Source organism: Phacochoerus africanus, chromosome 10 (assembly GCF_016906955.1).
Source record: "Phacochoerus africanus isolate WHEZ1 chromosome 10, ROS_Pafr_v1, whole genome shotgun sequence".
NCBI classification, from domain to species: Eukaryota; Metazoa; Chordata; class Mammalia; order Artiodactyla; family Suidae; genus Phacochoerus; species Phacochoerus africanus.
In genome coordinates this window covers 85,465,483-85,484,492 of record NC_062553.1, presented here as the reverse complement: position 1 = coordinate 85,484,492, position 19,010 = coordinate 85,465,483, and the positions used below count along the sequence as shown (strand labels likewise).

The following is a 19,010-nucleotide window of genomic DNA, read 5'->3' as shown; positions in this document are numbered from 1 at the left end:
ATTGATTAAAGCTAATAAGATCTTCAAAATTTACTCAGTTGAATTTTGTTTTTTAATAGATGTGGTTTTTTCTTACCTTTATCCCCATTTACAAAGAAATGTATTTTATTTGATACCTTAGCACCAACACTGCCTCCTCTGATCAAAGGTTGATTCAACTCATTAAGTGGTTACTGAATGCCCATAACGTATTGAAATTTGTATCAAAGTCCACAAAGAGTTTTTTAGGTAGTTAAAATTGTATCATGTAAGTGAGCAACCTCTCTTTGCTCATCTCACTGACTCTGGATTTAATGGAGCAGCAGGTACTTTTCAGCTTTCTTGATGATTTACTTTATCGTCTTCAAATCTTTTTTTCTAGTGCAGCATCTGTGAGCAACATCAATTGCACATTCCAGGCAGGTTTCTTTATTTCTCTTCTTGAGAATTCATTGTACATCTTAATATATTTAAAAAGTTTTTTTGGTAGTCTCATGGGTTTCTGGATCCAAGGTATTGACTCAGATAATGTGTTCACTTGCTTACATTTGTCTAAGTGCTTTTCCTCTTTGTCCAGAATATTTTTAGCATTTGGTCTAGGCTGATCTAAAGATTTTAAATTATTATGTATGCCACACGGGTGAAATTTGAATTAATTTATACAGAAGAATTTTTATAATCCTCTCAGTTGTAAATGTTGTATGCTCATATTCTTTAAATGGAAAAAAATGTCCATGCTAGAAAAGATATTAGTAGAAAAAAATGTGTGTTTATCTTAAACACATAGAATTAAAATCTAATTTCTATTGTCACCCCTCAGTGGGTTTTTGTTTTTCCTTTTTATTTTTATTCTTTGTTAAAAAGATGTTTGTTCTGTCTACTTTCTGGCACCTCAAGTTGGTCCATATTCATCTACCCTTTCTTTGCTTCCATCCTGGAATAAAATCATGTATCTATGTAATCTTGGTTCTTTTTCTTGGAAAATGGAATTTAGAGATCTAGGTACTATGCGTGCTCATTGCTACTGGTGTGTGACTTCTTCTAAGTCCTCCTAGTATATAGAGATAAGAAATGTATGTATACATTTTCAGATACATACCCAAATCCATTTCTGTATCCATCTGTTTACATGCATGTATATATCTATATGTGCTTTTACATATGTGTATATGTATATAAAGATATATACATAAAGCTTGAATTTCTACTGATATTTCTGATTCCAATCTACTACCACAGGGTTTGTTTTATTCTTCCTCTTTCCTTATTTATAACTATCTTCTCAGGGATAAAACCTGGCTGTCATCATATAAAAAATAATTACTTATCTGTTCAACCACAATATTTTTTTCTTTTTAGGGCCACATCTGCAGCATATGGAAGTTCCAAGACTAGGGGTCAAATCAGAGCTGCAGCTGCTGACCTACATACACCAGAGCCACAGCAAGCACAGATCTGAGCCACGTCTGAGACCTACACCACAGCTCACGGCAATGCTGGATTCTGAACCACTGAGTGAGGCCAGGGATCAAACCAGCATCCTCATGGATACTAGTCGGGTTCATACCCCGCTGAGCCACAACAAGAACTCCTGTTCAACCATAATTTTGTGGATACTTCTGGGATGACTTTATTGCCACCAGAGGGTTTTTAAATGAGTAAGAATGGAATACTAAATAACTTCAAGCTCTCTATATTTCACTCTCAATTTTATTTCCCATGTTAGATCCATCCGTATTGCCCAAAAGGGCATAAGAATTTGTAGTAAGAATGAATAACAATGTAAAAGTGAGCCAATATAAAATGACAACAAATAAAAGTGTCCAAATTTATTTACATTATTAAATTCCAGGGGAGATTTAAAATATGCAAAGTAAATCCTCTTGTAAGTTACAATACTAAGATGTCAAAATTGAAAGGAATTTTAAGTGAAAATTCAAATTATCTTGTCCTTATAAGTTACAAATCCAGGGGAATTTAGGACTTCACCAATTCATTGCATGCTCAGTCTCAGCCTGAGGGATTTTTGCATCTGGGCAGAGTTGTGGTTTCTTCAGCAGCTGTGGTCTAAGCTGTTCTGGCACAGGCGTAGTTCTTTCACAGCTCTAGAAGCTGTGTTAGTTCAATGCAAAATCTCTCACATTCTCAATCTAAAAGCATCTGAAAAGTCAACAGCATATATATATACAGTTGTCAGTGGCCTGCACTTGGAAAAAAAGAAAAAACAACTACTCCCTGCCCTAAAGTTAAAATTGAGTACTCAGTGTTCTTAGTGTTGCCAAAGACTGTACAGAAATTCCAATGGCATTTAAAGAAGAAAAATAGGTGGTTAAAATCTTGATTTTAGTCCAACCAGGCTGCCCATCTGGAGTTCTTGAAGTTAAACTCAATTTTAGCCATTCCAGTAGGCGTGCAATAATATTTCTTTGTGGTTTTAATTCGTATTTTATTATTTTTTACTTTGCAATTTTAATTAATTTAAAAATTGGCACACAGTCTTAAAAAATTGACATACAATAAAATTCAATCCTCATTTTATATAGGTTGTAAATTTTGACAGGTGCATAAAGTACTCATACAGTACCACAATCAAGATATAGTATAGTTCAATTACCTCCAAAAATTTTCTCATTCTATCTTTTCATAGTCAGGCCTTCTCATACACAAATCTTAGCAACCACTGACCTCTTCTCTGTTCCTATAGTTTTCCTTTGTCGAAATGCCTTAAAGCACACCGTGTGTGGTCTTTTGGATCTGACTTTTTATTTTTTTTACTTATACTTGGCACAATGAATTTGAGATTCATCAATGCTGTTGTGAAGAGAATTAATGCATTCTTTTGTATTATTGAGTAGTGTTACAATATATGGATGAACCTCAGTTTCTTTAGCTACTCCGTGGTTGAAGGAGATTTTAATTATTTCCAGGTTTTGACATTTATAGTTTCCCTTTGGCAATTTTAAAGTTTCCTTAAACATATTTTATAGTTTTCTATATTAATATACATCTTAATTTCTTTTGGGAAAATGCCTTAGGACATTGATTGGATTATGTAATTAAACGTGTGTTAATTTATATAAACATATTAACTTTATAACAAACTATCAAACTCAAAATGATTCCAAAGAAGCCCAATCATTTTGCATTCTCACCAGCAGAAACATGAGAAAATTCCAATTGCTTTACATACTGAAGTATCTCATTGTGGTTTAAGTTTTCTTTTCCCTAGTGATTAAGTTTTGAGCAGTTCATGTATTTATTTGCCATCAAGTATCTCCTTCAGGTTAGGTGTCTATTCACATCTTTGCTCACGACTTTTTTTTTTTTTTGCTTTTTAGGGCCGCACTTATGGTATATGGAAGTTCTCAGGCAAGGGGTCAAATCAGAGCTGTAGCTGTTGGCCTACACCACAGCCATAGCAAGGCAGGATCAGAGCCACCTCTATGACCTACACCACAGCTCACGGCAACGTCGGATCCCTGACCCACTGAGTGAGGCAAGGGATTGAACTGGGAACCCGTGTCCTCATGGATACTAGTCAGATTCATTTCCTCATGCACTGCAATGGGACTCTAATCATGATTTTTTAAATTGTTTTAATTTTAGTTTGTTTTCTTATTGTTGAGTGTTAAGAGTTACTTATATTTTTAGGTGCAAATTCTGTATTAAATATATGATTTACACATATTTTCCCCCAGTCTGTGGCTAGGTTTTTCTCTCTCTTAGCAATGCTAAATGCAGAGCAAAAGTTCCTAATTTCAGCAAAATTTATCACTTCTTTTACTTTTATGATTTGTTCTTTTGATGTAATATCTAAGAACTTTTTGCCTAATATAATTAAAAAATTTTCCCCTATTTTCATTTAGAAAATTTTTAGTATTATGTTTACATTTATACTTTTGAGTAGATTGTATTAGTTTAAGGTATCCATGATGATTTTCTTTTTACATGGACATCCAATTGTTCCAACACCATTTGTTGAAAAAAACCTTGTATGAATTGACTTTACTTTGTACTTTTAGTGCACTTAAATTGATGGTTAGAAATACAGTTAATTTTTGTACGTTGAGCTCATGTTCTGCAATCTTGTTAAACTCTTTTATTACTTCTAGTTTACATGTAGATTCCATTGGATTTTATACAGAGTTGATTGCATTGCTTGCCAATAAAGATAGTTTTACATCTTCCTTCATAATGTACGTGCCTTTTTAAAATTTTTCTTATTGATCTGGCTGGAAACATCAGTAAAATTTTCAGAAGTGGTGAGAATAGACATTTTTGTCATGATTTTGATCTCAGAGGAAAAGGATTTAGAGTTTTACCATTAAATGAAGTGTTCACTGTAGGTTCGTGTAGATGCTTGTTATCCGTTGAGGAATTTCCCCTGTATTCCTAGATTTGTGATAGTTTTACTTTTTAAGAATGCATTTTGGACTCTATCAAATGATATATGAGATGATCATATAGTTTTCCTTTTCTAAGTTTGTTAATATGGTGAATTATTCTGATTAATTTTTAATGTTAAACCACATTATTCCTGTGATAAATCCCACTTGTTGAATTTGATTTGCTAGAATTTTTCCATCACTTCATGAGCCACTTTCTTTCTTTGTGCTGCTGCTCTGTTTTGTTTGTTTGTTTGTTTGTTTTGCTTTTTAGGGCCGCACCCGAGGCATCTGGAAGTTCCCAGGCTAGGGGTCCCAGGACACAGCCACAACCACAGCAACCCCAGATCCAAACCGCATCTGTGACCTACACTGCAGCTCATGGCAACGCCAGATCCTTAACCCACTGAGTGAGGCCAGGAATCACACCTGCATCCTCATAGATCCTAGTTGAGTTCGTTAACCGCTGAGCCACGAAGGGAACTCCGCTTCTCTGGTTTTTGATAGCAGGATATTTAAGGCTTCATGGAAGGAGTTGGGAAATTCTCCCTCTTCTTCAAATTTTCTAAAAGAAAATATCATATCCATAGGTACACAAACATCAGAAGAGAAAAAAGATAGAAGCTAAACCATGTATATCCAGTTGTGTCCATGCTCGTGAATCAGTCACTCCATGGATGACAGTTTGTGTGATGTGTAACCAGAAACCACAAATAGTTTCCTAGAGGATGTTGGTCACTGAAAAAACATGAAACAAAACTGAAGGGATGTTTAGCCCGCTATTTTATTTCTCTTTAAAAGCAAAATAATTCAACTCCCTACTTCTCTTTAGAAGTAGGTCAGGGATCTCTGAAATAAAAACATAATCCACAGGCAATGGATTCACCCTGCTTTCTGGTGGAGTCTCTATTTGTTTGTGAAACTAACAAGGGAAAGGCATAGAGGGAGTTATGCTCTCCTCAGTTTACTTGGGGGAGAATGGAAACTAACAATGAACTGATTCACGCAGGGTTAATGGCAACCCCAGACCCCACTGAAACTCTTGCCTCTCACTGTAGCGTTAGAGTTGTTTTCTCAGTTATGTTTACTTCAGGGAAATTGCTTTTCATTTTTATCTGACTAGTGACTTTAGAATCTAATGCCAAAGAAAATGCAATTTTACAGTAAAGCGATTCTTATCAAAAGCAGGCTGCTTTTACTATAACGCAACCTCTTAATGTTAAAGCTCCTGAAGCTTGGTCTCAGGCTTTTTTCTTAGGACACTCACTCCCCAGATGGAATGGGAGCCTGTTTTTCCCACGTCTTTTCCTCTGGAGAATGGATCTTGTCCAACGCCATATAGTGTGGCGGAGCTGTCATTCAAAGTGTCCACTTCGCCTGCCTTAGAGGAGGAGAGGGCCCCAGATAGATCCCTTAGAGACACAGTGACCTAGGAGAGTCCTTTGGGGGATGAGGACAATTGCTGAGACTGAATAGATCCCTTTCTTTTTGTGAGGCATAAGCTGAAAATACCACATAGCCTGAACTGGCAGAATCTTTCTAGAAAATTACACTAAGGAGAAAGAACAGCCCCCCCCCCCCAAAAAAAAGAAAATCCATGTTAGAAGTAGAGAAAGAGAGAGACATTGAGACAGAATTAAAAATCATGATTTAAAGAGTTAAACATCAGATAGCAGATGTGCCTATAACTCAACCCTTGCTCTTTTTCAGTTTATGAGTCAAGAAACTGCCTTTTCGTTAAGCTGGTTATGTTTTTTGGCACTTTCAGCCCACAAGTGCTGACTACTATTCTGAGTGCTCTTATTCACGTGCATAGGCTGACAGCTGACACTGCCATCTAGTCCCACTCTAGATTCTTCTCTGAACCTTAGATTCAGCTCCACAAATTCCATACTTGAATTGCGGCTTGGACTGGATGACTTAGGCAGCCAAAACTATGTGTGCAAAGCCAAACCTGGTTTAACCCCCCAACTTACTCTTGCCTCCTTTGTCTTCATCTCAGTATGTTGCTCAAGTCAGAAATGAAACTCATCCTAATCATTCAGTCTCCTTACTCTCCCCTCCCACCCCGGCCAACCCATCAGCAAGTGCTGCCATTCTTACTCCCTAAATATTACATGAATCTCTCTCTCTACTTCCCTTAATATTTACTGCCACATGCCAGTTCAATACCATCCCTCACGGTATTGCAATATCCTTCCAACTAACAGCCTCACACTTGCAGTTTTGATTCCCTATAATTCAGCCTCTGCACAGCACCTGGAGTGAACCTTTAAAAATGCAAACAAAGTCATTTTGATCCACTTCTTAGAATCTTGTGATCACTTCTAATTGCACGTAAACTAAAACTGACATTTTTTCTGATATAAAAAGTTTTGCTAACTTTAATCTCATCTCTCTTCCAGTCCCACACTCTGTGGTCCATGCAATGACCCCACTTTAACTGTCGCTGTTTGTCCCCTACCTTCCTTTGGTTGGACAATTCTCCTCTTTTACAGCTTGACCACCCTGCCTAACTCACCTACACCATGATTTTCTGCCAAGCCCCCTATACTGTTTCCTTCATATCATACAGGGTAACTACCACTTATTTATTTTTTTTATTTGGCTTTATTTTTGTCTACCTCCACCACAACTTGTGCTGTGAACATCATGAATTTAAGAACCATGCTTCTTGTCTACCACTAAACATCCTATGTCTAACCTCCTGCCAGCACAGACACACAAAGTATCTTTTGAATAAATGAAAGAACAAATAAATGAATGAATGACACAGTGTATATTACAGAAGAACTAGAATAGTGTAGACTAATTCCATTATATGGGAAGATTGCCTTAGAATAAGAAGTACACGAGTTCCACTTTGAGCAACAGCTTTGGAAATGGTGGAAAGAAAGGAAGTAGCCTCAGAGAAAACCTGGGAGAAAAATCTGCGTATAAGAGAGTGTGTGTGTGTGTGTGTGTAAAAGACATATACTATGTGTGCAAACTCTTAGTGTGTATATGTATGGAGGACAGAATTGCAGGAGATAAGACTTCTAGAGAAGATAATGCCAAATTGTGGGATTTCAGTGAATACCAAACTTCCTTTAATTTGGATAGTTACAGTTATGAAGGTATGAGTTATAGTTACGAGGGCAATAAAGTGCATGTGAAGAAAATAGTTGTAGCAATGAAAGGTAACGGATTTGAGAGGTATGGTGGTAACACTGATAGACTTTAGTGACAAATGGAATACTAAATGTCAAGAGATGGGAGAGTTAAAACCGATTCAAGCTTGTGAACCATGTGACTAGGGCATGGAATCCTTAGAGGGCTGTGTGTGAATTGGGAGAAGGACAGTGGAATTACGAATATCTTAAAACATGTACATACAGAAATAGCCAGTGGATACTTGAAAAGGTGATGCCGGATCACAGCTGAAAAATCAAAGATAAATAAGTCAATCAACAACAATTACCACAAAGAAATGTATTGACTATGTCTGATAGGCTGAGGGCATCAGCCAGAGTTGAGTGCAGGAGATAAGTCAGTCTAATTATTTCTAGTGGAAAATAATTTAGTATATGTGATACAGAAAATTCAATGTTTACACAATCACTGGAAAAGACAGAGGCACTTTAGAACTGGACCCTTACCAGGCTCCTCTGATCCATTTTTGGGAACTACTATAGGAAAGTGCTGCTGCTATGGCTTGCACCACACTGAAGTCAAAACCACCATCACTACTAGCAAGCTGTGGAGTTAACAATTGTGTGGAAGTCCAAACTGCTGCTCACTTTGATATGACTGAGTGCCCACTTGGGTGCTCAAGGGGTAAATGCTTTCTGTCCCTTGCCAACTTTCTTTTGCCTTCCAAATATGGCATAGATGGGTCTCACTGGCAGAACCTATGGGATCTCTTGAACTCTCATTGTAAGTGTGCTACAGAAGTGTAGTATTAGTTTTCCAGCCACTACATTCCAGATGGTGGGGAACTTCAGGCACCTAAACCACAGTGGGGATGGAGGCCAACAGAGAAGATCCAGCACAGTGGACATGGTGTAAAAAAGGCTACACATGCATTTTCTCACTTATTTTTCATCAAGAAATACTGAGGAAGTCATACTATTACCATCATTTTACAGATAAGAATGTGACGACATGGAAACATTAAGTAACATTAAGGAAATATGTCCGCATCAAATAAAGTAGGGAGCTAAGATCTGCCTCCAGGCATTCTGACTCTAAAGCTCACATTCCTTAGCCCTGTCCTGGAGTTTTCTCCTTAGAAATAACAGTTGAGGATCTCAAAAGAGAGCATGTCGAATGATAAAGACGAATACTGAGTGTAGACTTTGTGGCAATTCCTAAATGTAAGAAGCAAGCAGAGGAAACCCAAAACAGTAGTTAAGTGCAGGACACTCAAATACAAAGGGGGTGAATTATCACCAAGGAGGTAGTGGTTTATATCAATTGGTTTGATAAATGAGAAGTCACCATTGGCAAAAAGACCATTATCATCATTGCTACTACTTAATCCTGAAATGAAGGGCTACAGTAACAAATTCATTTGGCTTAGGAGAGAAGGGAGTTTTTAAGAGCTCAATATCACATTCCTGGTATTCTACCAAGTGTGCTCTCTTCTGTCATTTCCCCCTTTTACTTAAAACATTTAAAAATCTTTTCTTGGGTCACCCTTATTTATCAGGATCATTGAGAGAACTGAGAACTAGGTTTTTGTTGTTCTGGGGAGCCACAGATCATACCCATGTGACTACTCTAGCTTTGAATGGGTGCTGGTTTGATGTCCCAACTACATTTACACACCCTCTAGATTCCCCTCTCTGGAAAGAGGAAACTATAGTTCTGGAGTAAGTTTTCTGAATCCCTTGCTGTACTCTGACTTTGAGTGGGAGCATTACTTATTGCACTCAAGGAACCTTTGCATAGATGTTGAAGACAGAAGGTACTCCCATCTCAGGCTACTCTACTGGTTTTATTGCAGGCAGCATTCTTCTATAATTCACTATGCCCTTGTTTCACTACGGGAATGCCTTTAGAATTGTTTCTGCTCAAATGGAGAAATATACATTAGTATGAACATATATTGATGATGATGACATTACAGAAGAGTTTCTCGCTGCTGGATCATTTATGTTCTTGGAATCCTCCAGACGGCAAAAGTTCTTCTTTACATGTAATCAAGATCCCAATTTTGTTAATTTTTTTTTTGAACAAGATCTAATTAAAACTCCTTGGGATTTGCCTTATTTTACTATCAACTGTTATAATGCATTATACCTGCTCAGAGCCAAAGAGCCTATAAGGAAAAGTTATCTCCCATGTTCAAATGACTAATATTATCTGGATTACAAAGATCAGTGATTTGCTCATGTGGTGGATATATGGTTCTTGCATCTTTTAAAATTATGGTGATTTTACTCCCATAGAATAGCAATCCTGTAAACTATTCTGTTAGTAAATATGAGACTAAACTGCTATTGCTATAAAACTTGCACTGCTATTGTAGTTCAACAGAAAATTAGTTCATTCTCTTTGAAATATTGTTTAGGCTACTCTTCTGCTATTTTAATTAATGTTTAGACATTGCTACATTGATAAAAATTTTAAAAATGTATAACAGGGAGAAAAAGACAGAAACATAAAAAATAAAAATCACATTTATTTAAACAAAAATATACACACAGTGTACAATGAATATGGTTTACACAGAATGAAACAAAATGATATTTCTTCAAATGCCAATATAAAATGATCTAACCTAATCGTGCCTCATTTCCTAAGACTAAACATTATTGGTGCCTCTATAATATACATTTAACATTAAAACAAAACAAATGCCAATGTTTTAGATAAGTACCACAAGAATCTGAAAATCAGATATAAGGTCAAATAAAATAATAAAATATTCACATGAGAAGTATATGTGTACAAAGGATTGCACATGTGCCGGAAAATGGGAGTGTGTGCACAGTTATAGATATGTAGAGTCTGCCTTTTAAAAGTTTGAAAGCTTTTTGACATGAAATGGTTTGTTAATGTTGGTGGTGATATACAAGCATCACAGGAACTCCAATATTTGAGTCAATATTGCCTGCTAGTCAATAAAACTGCACCAAGTCATCACTAAAGATGTACTGCTGAGTTGTGCCCTTTTATGACCTTAAAGTAATACAGATGATTTTAGGAAGACTGTGAATGTACTCATACCATGAGTGTGAAAGTGCAACATCCTAAAGAACGGCTAAAAGATAAGGAAACTATGGTGTATCGGCAATGCACTTGTATTAGGTCTACTCTCCTTTAATTGTTCAGTCTCTCCGGACACTACACTTAACTGGGAGTCTTGTTTTCTTTTTTAAATTTAAAATTCTAAATATTCATGTAATCTAGAAAAATTCAAGCTTGAGAGCACTGACTGCAAGTACCTTTTTTTTTTTTAGGTTAACATTACCCTAAAATTTTTTTCCTACCTGCTTATTACTAATAGCAGATAGGATTCATTTCTTTGACATCAGATATTCTTTAGACTTCCTCTTACTCACTTAGAAATAAAATTAGAAGAGTGATTAATGCACACTATGACTCAGAAAGCAAAACTCTAAATTTCCATACCTTAACTTTATACTTAATTGGCCTGCCATATTTTATCTAAAACATTTACTGCATTTTTCTGTTCTTAAAGACAGTTTTCCCTAGGGATAGCATCTGTTTGGATAGAAAGTTCTAACTTAAATCTTCCAAAGAAACAGAAGATATAATATATTGGTACTTCCTTTATAAAGCAATGAAACATCAATATGAGGGGTGGGAGAGGAAAATGCTTAGCTCTTTGCAGACAGCAGCTGGGCTAAATGAATGTGAATTCTGTGAATTCACCTAAAATTGTCAATCCACTTCGCAACTCTCAGCAAATCATTCTCTTCAGTAGCGCATAATTTGTAAAGGCTCCAGCTATTAGGGATGCCTTGTGTTCAATATATTTGCTTCCCTCTGCAACTGCTGATGACAGTTTTTCTCAGACCAGTTTCTTAAACTTGTGATAAAAGTTAATTTATTTCCAAAAAGATTATAAATCGCCCCCTGTATATTGAACTAAACAACTGATATACCATCCTGTTTCAAAATCAAACACCTAAAACAGCTGTGTAATTTAGGATGCTGCCAGTGTTTAATTTGTTTGATCTCACAGTTTGGCTTTCAATTGAGCTATATTTATTAGAATCTGGGCATGGTAATATGTTAGTGTTTTTCTTGCTTTTAGCAAATGCTAAAATTATAAACTGAAAAAATTGATACTGAAGCACATTTTTAGTGATACTCTAATTAGGCTAACATTTTCCTGAATTTAGCCTGAAGTTGTTATTGCTTACACTAAAGCTGCATTGCTGACATTTCCCTTGCAGAACATTACATAGAGGTACGTTTTTAAAGGCATCATTGTGATTAAATGATTTAACTATGCATAAAATATCAACATAAAACATGACATAGCCTAATAGGAGTTTTTGAGGAGGGTAAAAATCAAAACAAAATTGTAGCCATCTAAAGATGAGTGATTACATTTAGTACCATTTTAATAATTTAATACTGCTTCCAATTATTGATTATTTTCTGGGGAAAAAGTGATGGTGGCATTCACTTGTGTGCTGGTAAATGTTTAACAACAGGCTTTCCAGGAATTAAAAGTCTGGGTTGGTAGCATTTGGCAGTTTCTGTGGTATAACTCTCACTGTGGTCGATTTCCAGCTACCTATGATGTTACTGAACATGGTATTTCTACTGTATAGATACAATTGATACAACCTCAAGGTCAGAGGTTATTCTAAATTATTAGTAAAATAATTAGGAATTGGTAAGTTTGATTATTACCTTTGCTTTTAATGAAATTGATTCAATTGTATTCTATAATTTAATATTTAATGATGGTTGTGTTTAACAACTGGCTTACAGACTTTAATGATCAACTCTCATGAGTCGGAGCATTAGGCTCTTTTCTTGGTATGTATTAAACTTTACATAGGGAAGGGCTTGCTTTGCTGTAGAAGAAAAGCATTACTCTATACATATCTCTTACTTTTCCACTGTCTTATTCTATGCAAAATCCCATACTTAGTTGAAGGAAAAAAAGGAAAGTATCCTCCATCCAGATCCTAGCGTTTAGGACTTCACATTTCTTCAGACAGAAAGGACTGGAGGTTAATTACATGTGTCCTGCTCTAGCTGGGCAGTTGGCCATTTCAGCACAATTTTTTAACAGGATCAGATGGTTGCTCTGACTCACTGATTTACCTGAAGAAACTATTTACATCAAAGGACTCTTTTGGTAGAGTCTAGACAAAACTCAAAGCAACATTTACAAGAAAGAAGCAACCACATAAGAAATAAATAAGTGGGTGCACCTGAGTGTGGGCCTGCCTTGATAAAATATTTCAAACTTTTACATTCAGCTGTTTTGCAGAACATTTTCCGGCTCTAGATCTTTGGTCACTGGGTCAAACATAATCAGGGTTATACCTTCCCTTGTTTTTAAATGTTTTCCATAGAACTGTGTAAGCAGCTAATGCAGAATTGCTATCTACATTTGATGATATCAGAAGGTAAATAGCTTTATCAGCAAAATAAATTCTCTTGGAGTTCCCATTGTGGCTCAGTGGAAGCGAATCTGACTAGCATCCATGAGGACGTAGGTTTGATCTCTGACCTTGCTCAGTGGGTTAAGGATTTGGTGTTGCCATCAGCTGTGGTGTAGGTTGCAGCCATGGCTTGGATCCCACATTGCTGAGGCTGTGGCATAGGCCAGTGGCTACAGCTCCGATTTGACCCCTAACCTGGGAACCTCCATATGCTGTGGGTGCAGCCCTAAAAAAGGGCAAAATATATATATATTCTCTTGTTTAAAAATGTTGTTTTCTTGATTCAGTTCCTGGCTCAACAGAATCTTTTAAAGTAGAATGGGTGGCGCATTTTTTAAATGAAAATGGAGATGGTAAAGCATGACTGAGGCTGTGTTGGTACAAAAGATATTTTAAAACCTCTTAACATTTTCTCTTTGATTTAGAAAGTCTTAATAATTCAAGCATTAATAGTTTTCCAAAGATACCTGGAATCTCTCAGAAAGGAGAAACACTGATGTCAGTATTAAACAAAAATTTTCTTGATGAAATCTACTTTTAAAAATATGCACAAATATAGGCTTCCAATAGGGAAACACAGATGACCATGCTAACAATAAATGAGAACTTAACATGCATTTGTATTACAGAAAATTCTGTTCTTTGAGAAGGTCTAGTACTTAAAAAAAACACTTTGAAATATCTTCCCAAATAGAAAAGCCTGCTATTGGCTTTCTAGTTAATATATATGTTTTCTGTATTTGAGTCAAGACGTTTCATTTTTACAAATACAAACAAACAAAAAAAAGATTGTTTATAAAAAATATTTCCAAGATGATAAATACTGAAGGTATCTTGGAACTCAGATTAGCATTTGTTATACCGAATGAAGCTTCCTAGTTATTCAAGGAAACCTCTGTCATCCCAATCTCTTTACCCTAAATCCAATGGGATAATGAAAATAACCACAAATCCTACCATTTTCAAAATAGAAAATAGTCTTTGAAATAGAACAATTCAAAGACTATTATATTTAATCAGTGAAATGGAGAATGAAATATAAAGGAGAACACTATAAAACCTGTCCATGAATAGATGGACAGGTACATAGCATTTTTTTTTTTTTTCGTGGCCATGCCCGCAGCATGGAAGTTTTTCTGGTAAGGCTCGAACCCTTGCCACAGTGGTAACCAGAGCCATAGCAGTGACAACAACACCAAATCCTTAAGTTGCTGAGCCATGAGGGAACTCTACAGCATCTTTTCACTAAAAAGGTTGTAAATAGTTGGACAATTGCCTCAAGTATAATGCTTATAAGTCCTTCACGAAAATAATAGGTTGATAATTTTGGCCCCAAAGGATTATCTAAAATTGAAGTAATTTGAAAAACTCAATATGAGCGAGAGAGCTGTTTATTTCCACAGGCATCTTGGTTGAGGAGCTATCAAATCAGCTATGGAAAGCCCCTAAGATCATCCATTGAATACGGTCACAGCTAAGAGGTGTCTGTGCAACAGGCCTCTAGCATTTCCAAGGGAGATTTATGCTTTGGAGAGTATGCTCCTCTGACAAGAAAGAAAACAGAACACATTCTTAACATTTAGAGAAGATAAATTTCATTTGTTCAGACTGTTGTACTCCAAGCTTCCATTCTAGCAATAAAATGCCAATTTCTATTTAACTACCTAGCATTCTTTCCAAATTTTCATGTAAATATTCAGTGTGGCAATTTAGAGAAGAGATAAGGCACAGGCTAAGAAGGTAAGAAAAGACTGTATCTATAGTTCTGAAATTATCTAGCTGGGTGATTGGGGGCATATCTTCCTTGTGCTTTAATTTAGCCATTTTTAATGGTATTATACACAATGATCTCTAAGGCAATTTCTAATTTGGATTTTTGGAAAACTTATGGTTTATTTGACTGACTTAGAACACATTTGAAAGTCAGTTTAAGGGAAATTGTTTTGGTTTATCATTGATTATGGTTGCATAGGTTTTAAAAGGTTTATTCACATATACTTATCTATGTCAGACAAAGCATTCTTAGACCATTTATATTCTGTACCAAGATGACTACTAGGAAACACCTCTAAGAGATTTTATGGCCATTTTTTTTTTCTTTTACAGCATATGAAAGTTCCCAGGCTAGGGGTCAAATAGGAGCTGCAACTGAGGCCTATGCCACAGCTTGTGGCAATGTGGGATCCTTAACCCACTGAGGTAGGCCAGGGATTGAACCTGCATCCTCAGGGAGACAGCACTGGCTTCTTAACCTGCTGAGCCACAATGGGAACTCTTCATTTATGGTCGTTCTTGAACCTGACTACTCAAAATTCAGGCTGATGGGGCCATCTAATCCAAATCACAATTTAGGAAAGATACTAGGTTTTCGAAAAGTATTTTTATCACTTGACTAACATCTATCTACATGTTTACAAGGACCAATCACACCTCCTTTGGATAACAAAAGGCTTTACAAGCACACACAAACTGCTTCTGTAGTCAAGATTACCAGTTAACTCTCCCTCATTTCAAGTCACTAGAAAAAAAAAAATTTTTTTTAAAGCCCATGAACGGGCTCTCAGGTTATGTGTGAGAAAGACTATGAAATGACATCTCAAAGTCTCTCTCCCTTTCCCCTCTCCTACCATTTCTGGAGCAGACAGAGCCACTCTCAGTCACCTTCATGGCCCTTGTGGCAACCTAGGCTTTCTCAGAATATTGCTCATCAAAATTCTTCAAAAATGAAACATACACTTTCTGAACTGATCTCAACCAGAGAATCAATACACAGAAGCTTAGAACTAGAAACACAATATGATTTAAGATTTGTTTAATGGATTTCTTTCAGAGTAATATGCTAACTAATTCAAGTCATTCCTAGATTTGGGCAAACATCCCTGTGCACCTCTGTCCACAATCTCACGACAAGGAAAAACATACAAAAGGTAGACATTATCCAACGGAAGCGTATTTGTGTTCCTGCTTATTTACATGTTGGTAAACTTAGGTGTCAGCTTTTCCATAAGTCCCCTCTGGAGGTCTGTAGTACTTGGGGAAAGCCATCAGCTGTAGCATGTTGAAAGCATACTTTCTGCATTTGATATTCTTCAGTACATTTTCTATGCGGCATCCTTCTCTGGTGAAAGGGGGAAAAAGGACAACTTCATGAAACACGGAATAAATAAATATGCTTTATTTGTTCAATGCAGAGTTGCAGCAACAGTCCAAGTAAAAATAACAAAGATTCAACTCTACATTTTTTTTTTTCACAAATGATGATACATCTTACAAAATTAAATCCTAGGCCAGGCCCAATACCATTATTGCCCTCGGAGATAGATGGTTAGAGTCCCTTTGCTCTGAACATATATTTAAGATTTAATAAACTCTTTCAATATAATTTGCTCCACAATACAGCTTCATTTCAGTTTCATAAATATATCTGCCTTTTTATAACTTTTCCACAAATTAATTTCTTGGTCTCTTTAAAACACATTAAAATCTACACATAGCCCTAAGGATGTAGGTTCTAGGAATAAGGCATTTAATTTATTAAGTCTGGCCCTATAGATTTTTAAAAGAACGTGTCATCTCTATTTTACTTCATTATTTTAACTGTGCAACGAAGAGAAAAATGGCTTTCTGAACAGCCTGGTCCAAGTCTCAGCTTTATAAAGAAGAGCTTGTGTACAGACAGTACAAAAGTCACAGGTGCTGAGAATGAGACATCAAGACACAAACAAGACTTGCTTAAAAAGAATAGAAAAGTACTCTGAAAGCCAAATCAACCCAAACAATAGTTACAAACAGGTTAATTTAATTACAAAACAGAAAGAGCCATTCTCTCCAGGAAGTTACTTGACAGAAAAGGGTTAACTGCAGCAAAGAAATCACATAATGAACAGGTTAGAAAATCAAACAGAAGGTTCTATCAGCTGCTGGCAACAATGAGATCAGCACAGTGGAAATCAAGTCTGGAACCTTCCACATCTCTAGGACTTTTCTCAGGGTTTCCGTGTGTTGTGCAAATCCAGTCTTAATTTCTTTAATAAATTTAATGGGAAATGGAACAAGGAGGTGCAGAACTTCAAGCTTTCAGGAGTCTGTTCTTTGTTTTATTCCAAAGACAGTAATTTAAAAATTCTTCTTGAGTTAGTTAACAGTGGGAAACACTTTTCCAGGAACAAAAGAGCAAAATAATTCACTTAATGCATAGTACTCCCCCCCCTTTTTTTTGATTTTAGGAAAAACAAACAGAACACTTACAATCCAAACATTTGTTTTTAAATTCTGTGAATCTGAAAATGTAGAAATTACAACATTGTCCCCATAATTTAAAGTCCATTGTCATTTGTAGAAAAGAAAGGAGTACAGCATAAAACTTATTGGTATTTGGCTAATAGTAACGCAAGACTTAAAATAAGCCACACAACTAGCAGGTGTGAGCTGACAAGCAGCAAGGCGACAGGGTAGAAGTGTCGAGAAGTTGGCTTGTTATCAGTTAGACAGCCTGTTTCAGGATCATCAGATTCATTCAGTGCTCCCTGGGTTTGTCTGCTGTTAAACAGGGAGAGGGGCGGGGAGTTAGGGGAGAAGAGAAAATAGTATAGCATTCATACAGTCAAGAAACTTAAACATCCTGAAATACAACACATTATCTCATACAATACAGCAGTTTCAGATGAAGTTTTTATAGCTCCAAATGCATCCTGTGTATGTTTTCCCACTAACCTACACTGACACATGTATTAAAAAGGAAGATTCTTTTTGCTTTTTGTGCAAAAAAAAGCAAGAGAGAGAGACACTATGGCAGTATTCACGTGGGTTGCATGTGTATGCACAAGAAAGAATCAAATAAGCATCACAGCACCAATAGACGAGACTACATGAATCAAACCAAAATATGGATCAACCCATTAAAATAACCTGATAAAGACATTTTTGGAAAATGAAATGAGACACACAGTATGTAGTGCAGGAAATGGACGTGTCTAGCACATTCAAACACATCATCTATTGTTACTGTACCTACATAATGTATTTAAAGTTGTAAAAAATGATTTATGGAAATGGCTTGGTATTTAAAATGAATGAAACATCTGACATGTCATCCTTGCCAGCCATAAGATTAGTTTAACAGAACCCGACTCAGCACCCTTCTGTCAGTTCCGCTCATAAATTACGCTGTCTCCCGCTCAGCTTACTCAGATGAGGCTAAATTTATGTCCTGTGGACTCCTGATGTTAAAAGACAGCCATGTTTGCAGAGGGACACGTTGAAAAAGAAAACATTTTAAATTTCCGGGTTGTGTATTTTCTCTGTAAGTAAAAAACAGGCATTTGTAATTGGGCTTAAAAGTAACTCCAACTACGGCACACCTGAAACCCGCCATACTGATGTAAGTTGAAAATGAAAATTCTTTTCCATGGTATATTTCCTCATTATTCAGAGTATTCGGAATTGCAGTCACTCTCAGCTGTCAAGGGGTTTTTGATCTTTATCCTCCGGATTGTGAGGCAGAAAAGCTGCTGTAGCTTAGTCTATTAACAGTGTAATGTATGCAAAGGTACCTTCTAGACAAGCCTCTTAGCACCCATGGCCCCCTATCAACCAATTATAGCCGAAGCTCCTGCACGGAGCTTTTTTTGACCTGGTATTGATCACATCCAGTGGCCACATGTGGATAAACAGCAGTCGTAATCATTTCCAACAATGATTGGACTTAATTTAAAGAACCACATCAATCATGCTGGGCTGCTTTGGTGTTTCCTTGTTGTTGACTTCAGACCTAAGGACCACAGAGCCAGTGACAAAGTGAAGTAGAAGCTTCTCTGGAAAATGAATGGTTCATTGAGAAAAAGGGAGGTTTGTGTCAATTACACAAGGAACTTAGTTACTTGTTCAACTTTCTACTGCACACTCCATAGGAAATATGCAGTAGATTTTTAACGTAGGGATATCTTTGAACATGACTATGAAAAGCTTCCTTGTCTAATACTACTTGTCTAATATCTTCACTAATACT

The 19,010-nt window shown here is 36.4% G+C and overlaps 1 protein-coding gene across 6 annotated transcripts in view; it reads right to left on the bottom strand.

Moving 5' to 3' along the window:
- Nucleotides 1-15,800: 15,800 nt before the first annotated feature.
- The window catches only part of INPP4B (inositol polyphosphate-4-phosphatase type II B), a 694,433-nt gene continuing 691,223 nt past the window's right edge, over nt 15,801-19,010 (bottom strand). For 4 of the 6 annotated variants that reach the window (XM_047798897.1, XM_047798894.1, XM_047798895.1 and 1 more), the window contains one exon: nt 16,131-17,542. In XM_047798897.1, coding sequence (XP_047654853.1) covers nt 17,368-17,542 — 175 coding nt within the window. In that variant the 3' untranslated portion in view covers nt 16,131-17,367. The other 2 variants (XM_047798896.1, XM_047798899.1) reach the window with 2 other exon arrangements.